General features: G+C 37.7%; 1 protein-coding gene and 1 non-coding gene across 2 annotated transcripts in view; both read right to left on the reverse strand.

The window, feature by feature from the left end:
* The window catches only part of Sec23a (SEC23 homolog A, COPII coat complex component), a 63,057-nt gene that overhangs the window by 26,785 nt on the left and 21,687 nt on the right, over window positions 1–14,585 (reverse strand). Inside the window, exons 10-14 of the mRNA XM_021645767.2 lie at window positions 13,336–13,459; window positions 10,166–10,246; window positions 9,193–9,282; window positions 6,658–6,764; window positions 672–825 (exon numbers count right to left, since the gene is read on the reverse strand). Of these exons, the coding sequence (XP_021501442.1) occupies window positions 672–825; window positions 6,658–6,764; window positions 9,193–9,282; window positions 10,166–10,246; window positions 13,336–13,459 (556 nt within the window). The remainder of the gene's footprint in view (window positions 1–671; window positions 826–6,657; window positions 6,765–9,192; window positions 9,283–10,165; window positions 10,247–13,335; window positions 13,460–14,585) is intronic.
* On the reverse strand, window positions 1,109–1,215 carry LOC132655481 (U6 spliceosomal RNA). Its single transcript, XR_009593289.1, has one exon. It is a non-coding gene; the product is annotated as a U6 spliceosomal RNA (small nuclear RNA).

The following is a 14,585-nucleotide window of genomic DNA, read 5'->3' on the forward strand; positions in this document are numbered from 1 at the left end:
ATTCCATGATGGTGTAGGTAAAAAAAATATATAAATAAGAACTGAAAAGAATAAGCAAGTATCTATAAATAAAAATAATTAAAAAAAAAAAGAACTGTTTAAGACTACAATCCCAGATTTGAGATAAAGCTTAAGGCCAGCCTAAGCTACATTGTTATAGTTCATTGAAATTAAAATGGTAAATAAATGCCAGAGTGAAAACTAAACACACATATATGAAAAGTAGTAATAGCAAGTTCCAGACCAGCCAAGACTACAGAGACCCTGTGTCAAAACAAAAACAAGCCAGGCATGGTGGTGCATGCCTTTAATCCTAGCACTCAGGAGAGAGAGACAGGCAGACCTTTGTGAGTTCGAGGCCAGCCTAGTCTACAAAGAGTGCTCCAGGACAGCCAGGGTTACAGAGAAAACCTGTCTCAAAAACAAAGCATACAGAATTAATGATAAAGAATTAATTTCCACACTAACCAGCCAAAATAGCAGGTTGCAAAAAGGAAAGAAGCACTGTAAAATTTCTTGGAAGTGAGTGGAATGCTGCTATGTACTGCTAGTTCAGTACTGTGATGCGTTCTTCCTAGAGTTCTCCCACACTCTCACTATAAGTTTTTTAAAGGATATTTACTACAAACCAAAGCTGATTAGCTGAGAAAAGCACAATGGCCACTTCTTACCAGTCGAATGAGTTGTCTATCCAACCATCTAAGCACATCTGGCCCCTCCTCTGTTTCTGCTCTGTATATTGCCAGCCGGGCCATGAGAATGGCAGCTGCTTCCTGGTCGAAAGATGCAGCAATGTTTTGGATTTGAGTTTGAGCATCTGCCCAGCTAAAGAAATAAGAAAACACAGAAATATAGCTGAATTATGTAATACCACAGTTGGCTATCACACAGACCTACACTCAGAGAATTTTTTTAACTTTTTATTTTATTAATTTTTTAATGTATTCACTTTACATCCCGATAATAGCCCTCTCCCTCATCTCATCACAGTCTCATTCTCCCTCCCTCTTCTCCTATCCCCCTCCCTGTTCCTCAGAAAGGGGAGACCTCCTCCCCTACCGGCTGACTCTAGCCTATCAAGTCTTATCAGGACAAGATAACAATTTTTTTTAATATGGAAGGCTTCACAAATTTGCATGTCTTCCTTGCGCAGGGGCCATGCTAATCTTCTCTGTATTGTTCTAATTTTAGTATATGTGCTGCCAAAGTGAGCACAACAAAAAGATTTTTGTAAGTAAAGATAACAATCTATGGGTCAGCAGAATGGCTTAGCAGTAGACACACTAGCACAAAGACCTGCAACTTTAATTCAAGTACCAGATCCCACAGAATGGCAGGAGAAAACTGACTCCTAAGAGTTGTCCTCTGACCTCCATGTGCACACAGTGACCTGCACCTGTGCATACACACATACACAAATCAAGATCTTTTTAATAAAATAGACCATGTATATGATATAGAAATAAAATGTGAATGTGTGTATGATACAGAAATCCCTACGGTGACATCATTCCTAATAACTCAGGAGTTCACATATACACACATACTACAAATAGATAGAAAATACCATACACATATGTATAAACATATAGATATACTAATTTCTAGCAGTTTTTATCTTACTATTTACACTATACATAAAATTGAATCTATGCTGAAATTTAATGTATTCAATTTAGAAAAATGAAAATACAAAAATAAAGGTTTTATTCTCCACATTAATATCATTTGTTACTCTGAAAAACAAAACAGCAGAATTTTTTTCCCATAGATAAACTCTCAGTGATGAAAATCACATAAACAAAATTGCTTCGATCTTCTCTTTCTTGCAGATCAAAAGTTATGTGAGAGAGTTTAGCATGGAATCATAAGCCTATAATCCCAATACTTGGAAGTAAGAGACAGAAAGATTTAAGAAAAAAAAAAAGGTCAAGCAAAATTGTGGAAAGTAGTAGGCTTAACATTTTAAGTTCCTCAAAACTAGTTTTAAGTTCCTTTAAACCTAGAACTTCTGGGGCTGAAGAGATGATTCAGCAGTTAAGAGCACTGGCTGCTCTTCCAGAGGACCTGATCTCAGTCCCCAGTACCCACATCAAGGGGTTCACAGTTGACTGTAATTCAGCTCCTGTGTGATGCCTTCTTCCTACCTCCACAGGTACCTGTACTCACAGGCACATACCTCTAAACAAGCACACACATAATTCAAAAATTAAAATATTAAAAAAAAAAACTTCCATATGATCTAGCTGTACCACTCTCAAGAGTCAAAGCCAGCTTCCTAGAAGAGACATCTAAACATCCTTGGTTATTATATATTCTCAGTATTCAATTATATAATCAGCTTACACATCCATTAATGAATGGGACCTAAGAAGCTGAGGCAAGGCAGGCTTAGTGATACATGATACATAATAAATTCCAGGACAGTGAGAGCGACTTAGAGGGAAAATACCTGAAGACAGAAAATCATGCAAATTCCAGATCTGCCTGCTACACAAGAATTGGGAAAAAGAAGGAGGGGAAGAAAATGTGGTTTTAGATACACTACAAAGATTGATCTCATTGTAAAGATGAATGAAAATACATCAGGAAATGGGTAGAAGTAGAGAGCCATCATGATAATCAAAATAAGTCAATCTCATAAAGACAAGCATCTTATTTCTTTCCTGTTGGTGTAATGTTCTTGTGGAATGTATACAATTTACCCTTGTTCATTCAAATGCTGATTTCTCTACCCCACCATCTGGTTTCAATCCAGATACTGCATTGTGCTGTTTATTCTAAGCATCACCTGTCCCAAGTTTGTGTAAACATGCCACCATTTGTTCTCTGTATTATCAATAAAACAACCAGCCAATGCTGAGCAATGGAGAGAACAGGGTGGGACAACCTGGTCTGGAGGGGAGGAGAAGGAAGTAAGTGGGAGGAGTCAGAGGAGAGATGGCAGAAGAGGACTCGGAACCATGAGGAGAGATGAACCAGACCTAAAATATGACTAAAAGCAAGTATATGTGGGAAATCTGAATGGGAAAAAACTATTGAGGGCTTGGAGATTCAGGGTGGAGTAACTATTGCCCAGTATTGTGCTCTGGGTTAATTAAATAAATCTTAGTCTCTGTGTGGTGATTTGGGTATACAGCTGGATTAGGAATAACCGCTGATTAACTGAAAGATAAATCAATATTAAACTTTAATAACCAATAACACCTTCCATACATGGAATTTACAGGGGTGAAGAATGACACATGACAGTAAAAGCAGGACTATCACAAGTGTAAAAAGGGTGGGGGAAGAAAAAGAAACAAGAAAAAGGATATAACCAAAGTACATTTTAGGTCATAGTTATGGAAACCCAGTACTCTGTACAAATAGCATTTGCTGATAAAGTGATGGGGTGGGCTAGGTAGCTCAGTGGATAAAGTGTTTCTATGGAATCACAAGAATATGAGTTCTGCCAAGTGGTGGTAGCACATATCTGTAATCTCGGCACTCGGGAGGCAGAGGTAGGAGGATATCTGAGTTTGAGGCCAGTCTGGTCTAGAGAGCAAGTTCCAGGACAGCCAGGGCTACACAGAGAAATCCTGTGTCAAAGGGGGGAATAAAAAAGGAAAAGAAGAACTGAGTTCCAACCCCCAGGCTCCATGTAAAAAGCTGATGCAGTAGCATACCTGTAACCTAGTGCTAGGAAAGCACAGACAAGCAGATCTTCACTGTCCACCAGTGAAGAGCAGTGAGCTCCAGGTTCAGTAAGAGACTTTTCATCTCAAGTATTATGATGGAGAGTGATAGAAAATGACACTTGATGCTGACTCTGGCTTCTACATGACTACACATGGATGAATGTACCCATGCATACACACACACATATACACAGGGAAAAACAGTTTTAAAAGTCTGAGGGTTATAGATAATACATAACTGTGTAGTCCTGGCTAGTCTGGAGCTCATTATGTAGCCCAAGCTGACCTCACACTCATAGAAACAGATCTGCCTACCTCTGCTTCCCAAGTAAGGTCCTATACGCTTAATCCAGTCAAAACTTTTCTGGGCAGAACTAGTATTAGTTTTTACTTGTAATATTTCTAACACATAATTTTTGATTTGTTTTTTTAAAACTTCTGGTGACACTAGTTACAAAGTATCTCACTGTAAGCAAAACAGGATGTCCTTTGTGTATTTCTTGTGTGTGAGTTATCGTGTGTGTGCATACTCATGTGAGCAGAGTATATGCACTATGTCCAAATGCCTATGGGGGCCAGAGGATAAGATAGCCCCAGATACCATCCTCAAGAATACCATCCACCTCCTTTGAGACAATCTCTTTGGTATGGGGCCCACCAATTAGGCTAGACTGTCTAGCTAGCAAGCCATAGGGATACTCCAGTCTGTGCCTCCCCCATACTGGGATTGCAAGCACAGAACCACATCTAGCATTTTTATATGAGTTCTGATGATCAAACTCATGTATGGGCAAGAATTGTACCTACTGACTTATCCCCTAGTCCATACATTACATGTTCCTTTACATGTAATTTATTTTATAGTTTTTATAGTGATATGTTTAATTTTTTTCTGCCTTTTATTTGAAATTATATATATACCTGTCTACTGGGAACCAAATAATAGTCCTCTGCAAAAGCAGCAAAAATTCTTAAATGCTGAGTAATGACTCTAGTCCTGTGGTGGTTTGAATAAAAATGAGCCCCATAGGCTCATATATTTGAATGCTTGGTTACCAAGTAGTGGCACTGCTTGAGAAACATTAGGAGGTGTGGCCTTGTTGGAGTAACTTTGCTGAAGGAAGTATGTCACTGAGGGTGGACTTTGAGATTTCAAAAGCCTACACCAATCCCAGTGGCTTTTTCTTCCTGTGCCTGTGGATCTAGATGTAGAACTCTCAGCTACTTTTCCAGCCTCATGTCTGCCTGCTTGCTGCCATGTTCCCCGCCATGCTGACAGTGGACTCTGAATCTATTAGCAAGCTTCAATTAAATGTTTTCCATTACAAGAGCTGCTGTGGTTATGGTGTTTGGTCTCAGCAATAGAACACTGACTAAGTCAAGCCCCTTCTCCTATTTTTAATTTTCTCCCATTCAAAAATTTTAAAATGTTTTTCAAATAGTAAAAAAAAAATTTTAAAAAAATAGGGTAAATGAGGACACTACCGTAGAAGTTATTTTAACAGTGTTTATAATAGTATTTATAGCTTAATATTTATTTTTTAATTTCTAAAATAAACTCCAAGAATAACAGTGTTGTTTAAATCAGAACATTTCACCTTTGAGAACCATGAGATTTAGCTGCTTTAAGCTGAACTACAAAAGTAACAATTCTCCTGAACCTAAAATAGTTCAAGAATTGAGCAATGTTAGCAAGGAATCTCATGTGTACTTCTGTGTATGTTATAATTTTATGTCTGACAAACCAAGTAATAAAAAATAAGAACTTGTGTTTTGAGTGGCTTTTTAAAATCTTTGTTTTCATAGTAAGTCACTTTTATTGTACCTAATAAAAGCATTCCTTCCTAAGGACTGCAAGAAAAAACACAACTGACTGTTCAACACAGACAGTTTGCAGAGCAGTCTACACCGCTCCATCATAGCGGACCAAGCCCCAACAGTACCTACTCCACAAAGCAGAAGCTGCATGATGATGAAATAAGTGAATTAAAGCAGTAATAACACATTAAAAAATTATAGTTATGGACTGAAAAGAAGTGTCACCAATCACAGCACTGTTATTAAGTATATATGACAAATTTCAAACATGTGTATGCATGTATAAAAGTGTATATATACACATATGTAAATATGTCTGTGGGTGTGTACATGTGGGTGGATGCCTACAGAGGTCAGAAGAGGGCATTAGATCCCTTGAAGCCAGAGTTACAGGCGGTTGGTGCTGGGAGCTAAATTCAAGTCATCTGTAACAGCAAGTGCTCACACCTACTGAGCCATACCTCCAGCCCTTTGTTTTCTTGAGACAGGTTCATGTATGACAGGTTGACCTCAAACACCCTGAGAATGACCTAGATTGCCTGACCCTTCTGCCCCACCTCCCAAGTGATGGAATTACAAGTGTGTGCCACTATACCTCATCATAATAAACATATTTTAAAGTATTTGACTCAGGAGTACTTTTATGTATATGTGTGTATATTTATGTGCATGTGTGGCTGCACATTTGTGCATATGGATATGGAATTCAGAAACAACATCAGTTGTCTTCCTCAGAAACCAGGCCTCTTGGGTATTGTGACAGGGTTTCTCACTGGTCTGGAGTTCACCAAATAGGCTAGGCTAGCTAAAGAATGACCCCAGGATTCACCTGTCTTCGTCTCCTGAGCTGGGATTACACAAGGGTTCCATCACATCCAGCTTTTTATCCCCATGGGTTCTGGGGCTCAATCTCAGGGCAAGCATTTTACCAACTGGGCTACCTTCTCACCTTAGGAGTACTTTTTTAAAATTGCTATTATACTTGTTACTGACAATTCTACAAAATAAGCTAGGTTTGAAAAAAATGCCCTAAATCACAAATGTTTATTCTTTAGTCATAAATGTTACTCAAAACAATAACTTGAGAGTATGACCTTTTGATATATAAATTACACCCCTAATTTAAAAAAAAAAAAAAAAAAAAAAAAAAAACACTTACTTCCTAGCAATTGTGGTGACTCGGATGCGCCTTTGCCCACTTGAGTGCTGATACTGGGTCACAAACTGGACTGCACCTCGTCCTCCTTGAGGAATTGGAGCATTATGCTGCATAAAAGTAAAGAAGGAAGAACTAAGCAAAATCTATTATGGTAATGATGTAATGCCACAGTATTAAAAACTCTCTAGCACTAAAAAATTCATTCTAGAGCAAGGAAAAGCTCTAGATGGAGGGATGGAGAGATGGCTCATCAGTCAAGAGCACTAGCTGCTATTCCAGAGGACCCAAGTTCAAGTTTCTAGCATACACACAAAGGCTCACAACCTTCAGCCATCTAATGCTCTCTTTTGGCCTCCTGCAGGCACCAAACACAGATGTGGTGCACATGCATACGTGCAAGCAAGATATTCATGCACATAAAATAAATATAAAAATTAAATAAAGAAAAGCCCAGTGTTAGATGCCGTCACTACAGAGCCCCAGTAAATATTTAAAGAACAGTTAGAACACAGTCCATGAACACTGTATCAGGAGATTTCTGAGACCTTGTGAGAAAACTCCAAGTAAACAAGACAAGAGTGTTATAATCTCTTCCTCCATCATAGGAATTGTTCTTAGAATGTGTTTTCATGCCACTCCAAGGACAGCAGATAGGAGTGAGTTCACTTTAGATTATTCATTACAGCTGGCTATTTTTATTTATTTATATGCTTTGAAAAAAAAACATGTTTTGCCACATGCAGCTTGTCCTCGTGACTGACACTTTACTTGGGTGACTCTTCTTAACCTTCAGAGTATAAATTGTCTGATGCTCTACATAAAGCATCAGAGACTTTGCATGAGACTTTTAGTCTGCCTCATTTTTAGGCCCCTGCTCTCCCAGGTTCACATTGCCAAGTGGACTGGCAACAAAAAACTCATGCTAATCTCCTCATTATGGGAGTCTTCCTGTGACTGGATCAACATATGGAAATGAATAAATGATATGATGGTACCATATCACTAAAATGAAAAACAAAAGGCATATGTCACCTCAATAGATGCAGAAAAGGCATTTGATAAAACCCAGCACTCCTTAATGATATGAATACTAAACACATTAGTTATAGAAGAACTCTACCTCAATATAACAAAGGCCATGCATTAAAAAGCCATAACTAATATCACACAGAGTGGGAAAAACTGAAAGTTTCTCTCTAACATCGAGAACAAAATAAGGATTCCCATTTTTGCCACTGTCACTTAAACCCTGCACTACCAAAAATTCCTAGCCACAAAATCAGGCAAGAGAAAAAGAAGCAGGCCAGGCTTGATGGTGCATTTCATCCCAGCATTCAGGAGACAGAAGCAGGTGAATTTCTGTGAATTCAAGGCTAGCCTAGTCTACAAAGAGAGTTCCAGGACAGCCAGGGCTACACAGAGAAACCCTGTATCAAAAAAAAAAAGAGAGAGAGAGCAAGAGAAGCATCAAAATTGGAGCAGAAGAAATCAAACTGCTACTGCAAACAACATGTCTGTCTCTTATATAGAAATCTCTACACACTCAAAAAATATTAAAAATAATGAAAATAAGTTCTTTCTAAAGTCTGGGGGGAGAAGCTGGAGAAAGAACAACGACTAGGAGTGAATACTGCTCTTGCAGAGGACTCAAGTTTGAATCCCAGAACCCACACTAGATGGCTAACAACCACCTACAGCTCCAGCTCCAGGAATCTGATTCCTCTAGCTTCTGTGGGCTCTTGTATGCATCGACACATAAGAGCCACACAAACATGAAGTTTAAAGATAATTATTAAAAAAAAAAAAAAAAACAGGCATGGTGGCACACACTTGTAATCCTAACGCTTGAGAGATTCAAGGCCATCATTACATAGGGAATTCAAAGTAGCCTAGTTACATAAGTCTCTGTCTATTAAAAAAAAAAAATCAGTAGCACAGTTACACACCTATACCAAATTCTTTGAAATGGAAATGAAAGTTAGGCATGTAGAGTTCAATGGTCAAAGAACTGCCTAGCAAGAGTAAAGACTTGGGTTTAATCCCCAGAATTGATGAAAAAGAAAGAGGGTAGGAGGGATAATTCCATTTATAGTAGCGACAAAACAAAACAAAAACCTATGATTAAATCCAAACAAAGATAAAAGAAATTAAACAAAGATATAAACAAATGGAAAGATATCTTTGTTCATGGACAGAAAAAATCAGTATTGCTAAAATGTATACACTACCCAATGCAAGCTACACATTCATTGCAAACCTATCAAGATACTAATGACATGGTTCACAGAACTAGAAAATAAATCCTTCAATTCATACTAAGTGTCTAAGTTAAGTACCTGTCTACTTTCCAGTATTAAAATACAGACAGTCACCCAGACATGGTGGTACATGCCTTTGATCCTAGCATTTGGGAAACAGGTATATTTCTGTGAGTTCAAGGCCAGGCTAATTTACATAGTGAGTTTCAGAAAAGCGGAGCTACATACCTTGTCTCAAAATAACAAAAATTATTTTTTTAAATGCAGGCAGTCATACCTGATTAACAACTTCAAAATATATGGCTAAGGTTGTAGTGGGGCTGAGTCCACATATCTTCCACTGACAGGTACCACCTGTTCCAATCTCCTGTAAAAATAAAAGACAGGGTACTTGAAAACTAAAGAATATTATTTATTAATATAGAAGAAAAGCAGGGATAAGGCTCCAGTAAGAAAAAATACACAGCTTTCAGATTTATCAATAAATGTTAAAAGCTTAAAAATTTTAATATCATATCACAAACACATAATTAAATAAAATTAAGCAATTTTACATAGTAAAACTATTAAGATTATCAAAAAGTTCGCTAAGTCGTTTAAAAGAATACAACGTCCTTTAAAGCATCCACTATTTAATGAAGGATCAACCAGGAATGTTCCCTTTCCACCCAACTCTCCTAACTGTGTATGGGAATACATATATATGAATAGGCCTTCTGCATCAGCGTTATAAGGATTCTAAATGCCAGAAAATTCAGAGACAAGTCTTTACCATAAAATGGCATATAAATTGATTCTGTGGCTTTGTCATTTTTGAAAGATGGCTATCTACTTTGTGCTGTCTTATATTATCTACAGCTACATGACTGCAACTTTGGAACATATAGTATCTCAACAGGCAAAGAGTTGAAACTTAACTCTCTCTGGTTTGGTTGTTCTGTTGTTAATTCTGATGACAAAAAACACTTAAAAATAATTTTGACTTTCAGAAACCTAAAAATTTCCAAATCATGAGAATTTATTTAAAAGCACACAAAGACAAAGAACAGCTTAGCCATATAAAACTAGAGCATTGGTGGCAGTATAAATGAAAAAACAACCACTACAGAGGTATACCAATGGAAAGCCAACCATATACAACAATTTAAGAGAAAAGTTAGAGGCTTCCATGATGAGTCTGGTCTGTCTTTGTGCTAGTCTAGAATTAATTAATTAATCTAAAATTATTTTTTAGAACAAACATTACTTACATTTTCAGATACACAAGGTCCTTTAGAATTAAGAGACACACAGGGTCCGATAGCTCCTGAAATCTTTATTTCCCTTGAGGTCTGCAAATAAGAATAGGATACATTTGGTTCCCTAAAAGATAAAGTCAAAGCTGGCAAGATGGCTGAGTGGATCAGAGTACTTGCCACCAAGCCTGACCACCTGAGTTTGAGTCCCAGGATGACTCCTCTAAGCTGTACTCAGCCCACCACACAAACATTATAGCATGTGCATGTAGGCGTGTGTGCAGGCATGTGTGTCTGTACTCACACACACAAATAAATATAACATTTTATTAATTTCAGATATTTCTAAGTGTTTTAAAATATGACATTATTACATATTTAAAATTCAAAAGTCCATGAAAAGCCAGGTGTGGTGGTAGACACCTTTAATTCCAGCACCTAGAGCCAAAAGCAAACAGATCTATGGGAGGTTGAAGTCAGACTAGTCTACGTAGCAAGTTCCAAGACAGCCAAAACTAAATAGAAAAATCCTGTCTCAGTAGACAGGAGTCTACTGAGCGCATCTGAAAGACTCTAACTAGCAGTGTTTTCAAAGCAAAGACTCATAACCAAACCTTTGGCAGAGTACAGGGAATCATAAGAAAGAAGGGGAGTTAGTCTGATGGGGAAAGGATAGGAGCTCCACAAGGACCAAATATATCTGGGCACAGGGTCTTTTCTGAGACTGACATTCAACCAAGGACCATGTATGGATATAACCTAGAACCGCCGCTCAGATGTAGCCTGTGGTAGCTCAGTAACCAATTGGTTTTCCAAAGTGAGGGGAACAAGGACTATTTCTAACAGGAACTCAATGACTGGCTCTTTGGCCTCCCCACCCCCAAGGGAGGAGCAGTCCTGTTAGGCCACAGAGGAGAGCTTTGCAGCCAGTCCTGAAGATACCTGATAAAACAGGATCAGATGAATGGGCAGGAGGTCTCCCCCATCAGTGGACTTGGAAAGGGGTACGATAAGAGAGGGGGAGATGAGAGAGGGAGGGAGGGACTGGGTGGGAATGAGGGATCGGGACACGGCTGGGATACAGAGTTAATAAAATGTAACTGATAAGAAAAAAATAAAACTAAATAAAAAAAAAAAAACAAGGCAATGAAAATTTTTAATGTGTCAACATTAAAAAATAATTAACCATTAAGCTCTAAATGATTAATTCTAATCTTCTATTTCTATTAGCCATAGGAGGTTTCTGTTTGGGAATCTAACCCTGATTTCAAAGTCATATCATGCCCAATTCAAACTGCATACATCAAAACCCTAGGCTTTATCTACTGTCTCTCCACAGACACTTCTATCTTCAAGACTGATCTCTCTCTCTTTTAAATTATTTTCTTATGTGTGGGAGTGTCTCACCTGTATGTTTATCTATATACCAAATACATACCTAATGCCCACAGAGATATGAACAGAGCATCAGACATATGGCTGTAAACTAGAATTATAAGCAGTTATGAGCTATTTAACTTCAAGTGTAAACTACTACATTGTCTTGCAACTAAAAAACTTGAAAAGGCTGGGGTGGTAGCTCAGTGATAAAGTACCAGCTTAACACTGAAAAGGCCCTTAAGTTCAAGTCACAGCACTTGAAAAGAACAATCTACTTTTCTGGGCATGGTGGCACATGCCATGAATTCTAACACTGGGAGGGAGAGTCAACCTGGCATGCGTAGCGAGTTCCAGACCAGCCGGATTACACAGTAAAAAGTGGTTCTTCATTAACCTACAAATGACAAACATATGCATCTCCAATCTACAAGCAGCCACATTGTTAATACTATGGTTCTAACATTTCAACACAAACCATCCACTCTCACAAGGCATTCTTCTCAAGTATTTCCTGGTGGCACTCATCACCCGACTCTCCTCACACTGGGCTCCTGAATAAAATTCATTTTCCTCTCATCTTTCCAAAAAATAAAAATAAAACTAGAAAAGCACTCCCCTGGAATAAACTGTGTCCTGCATATACTCACTTCTCTCTCTTTCTATTCTATCTGTCTCTGTCTCAGTCTCTCTGTCTCTATCTCTCTTTGCCTCTCTATCTTTCTTTCTTTCTTTGTCTCTCCCTCTCTTGTTTTCTGTTTTGTTTTGTTTCATTTTTCAAGACAGTTTCTCTGTGTAGCCCTGGGTGTCCTGGAACTTACCTTGTAGACCAGACTGGCCCTCAACTCAGAGAACCACCATCCTCTGCCTCATCAGTGCTGGGATTACAGGCATGCACCACCACACCCAGCTCTTAATTCTCTTAATCTTCTACATCGCTTTGTTTTTTACTGTTACTTCATTCAATCACAACATCAGCTTAATATCTCTCTCAAAGCAAAATTTCCCCTATAACAAGACCTTAGAGATGCAAGCACATCTCCACAATTTCCTATCCCCACGCTGATTGCACAGTAAGCATTCAATAAAATGTAAGCAAGAATTAATGAAAATTCAAAATCATAATTTTGTAATATACATTTGTAATATACATTTAACTAATACTAAGCCTTCCAGGTGTTTTAAGTCAAAATTTGAAATTTTTGATGGAATTGTGCAACGAACATGAATCCAAAACTAAATAATAATTTACTCTCAAGTTAGATGATTCCCACCTTTATAAAAAAAACTAACATATGATAGGCATGCTGGTATACTCCTTTAATCTCAGACACTTGGGAGTCAGAGGTAGATGAAGCAGTCTGATCTACACAGTGAGTTCAGGACAGCCAGAGCTACACAGAGAAACCCTATCAAAAAAAAAAAAAAGCAAACAAAACAAACAAAAACTCTAACATATAAATTGATTATAAAAATATGTCTAGTGCCATACATAGAACACATCTGCATTACAGCACATGGAAAACTGAGGCAAAAGGATCAGGACGCAGAAGACAGACTGAATGAGCCTTCTCTAAAAAAACAAAAATTCCCAGTATAAGAAACTTTGCTTTTCTAACCATTATTCAGAATGATCCTAGTCTCATGTACATTTAATGACAATACCTCTTTCTACAAAACAAAGTCTCTAATTCATGGTAATTCTAAAGTAACCATACATTTTAAAGCACATCTGAATTTGACTAATATTTTAAAGTTACAAGGTTCTTACTTGATAAACATCACACATGTCATGTTTGGGTTCTTACCTTTATTTCTAATGTGCCACCAAAGCCCATTTTAAACTGTCCATGTATATCTTTGGTAAAGACTCTTTGAAAAGTTTGCTTGAATAAGGAAGTGTTGAAAGAATCCCCCATGACCATGTATCCTCTGCACAGAAAAAAACAAACACAACATATGCAACACAATTAACTGGGCTTGTGTGATACCAGAAAAAGTAAATTATTAGACCATAGATATGGACTATTTAGTAAAGACATTCCCCAAAACAAATGTTATTAATGTTATTTCTATTAGTAATTTTTAGTTATGCTTTATATAACACAAGCGTACATGAGCACATGACAGTGTTCATATGAAGGTGCTCAGGTATCATTCTTTCCTTCCACCATGTGGGTCCCACGTATCTAACTCAGGACACGCCATCAGAGTCTTTGCCTACTGAGCTGTTTAAGCAACCCAGATTTTCTCCTTTTATACACATCATCTAAGATTATTCCTGTTATAATATACTTGATAATGCATCATGCATTAGAGACTGCTCCTTTTCACAGTAGGTATCTATATAAGTTACTTATACTTCTACTTTTCAAAGTGTGGTCCTAACAAGAAACCCAAGTTACTTGAACAAGTTAATACTTAAGAAGCTCTTGTCCATATCAGCTACTTCTAAGTCCCACCTCCTACTGTCTTTCTAATTCGCTCTAGGTCAACTTTCATTGTTTTCAGTAAGGTTTTAATGGCCTTTGCAGGGCTGAATTGCTTAATCTCCACCCTGCATTATTTTGTATCTGTAATATTTGACACAGGTGACCACGGTCTTTACCTTCTAGTACTTTTCCTACTGAGGTCCTAGTTGTTTACATTTCCCTAGTGTATGTCTAAGAGAATATTAAAAGAAGCTATACCATACTTTACTTTATTCAGCAATTAAAGAAATACTGGACCATCCTAAATGTTGCATAAACTTAAAAGCATGCTGAATAAAAGAAGCCCATGGAGGCTGGAGAGATGGTTCAGTGGTGAACAGCATTTGCTTGTCTTGCAGAGGACCTCAGTTCAGTTTCCAGCACCTACAAGGTGGCTTGAAAGCATCTGTAATTACAGTTCCAGGGGATCCAACTCTCTGTTCTAACCTCCTTGGGTACCAGGTGTGCACATAGTGCACATACATATATGTAGGCAAAACATTCATACACATAAAAACTTTTTAAAGAAATCAATGGCAAGACACTACTTATTATTCCACTTATATGAAACATCCAGAAGAGGCTAG

Source organism: Meriones unguiculatus, chromosome 7 (genome assembly GCF_030254825.1).
Source record: "Meriones unguiculatus strain TT.TT164.6M chromosome 7, Bangor_MerUng_6.1, whole genome shotgun sequence".
Taxonomy (NCBI): domain Eukaryota; kingdom Metazoa; phylum Chordata; class Mammalia; order Rodentia; family Muridae; genus Meriones; species Meriones unguiculatus.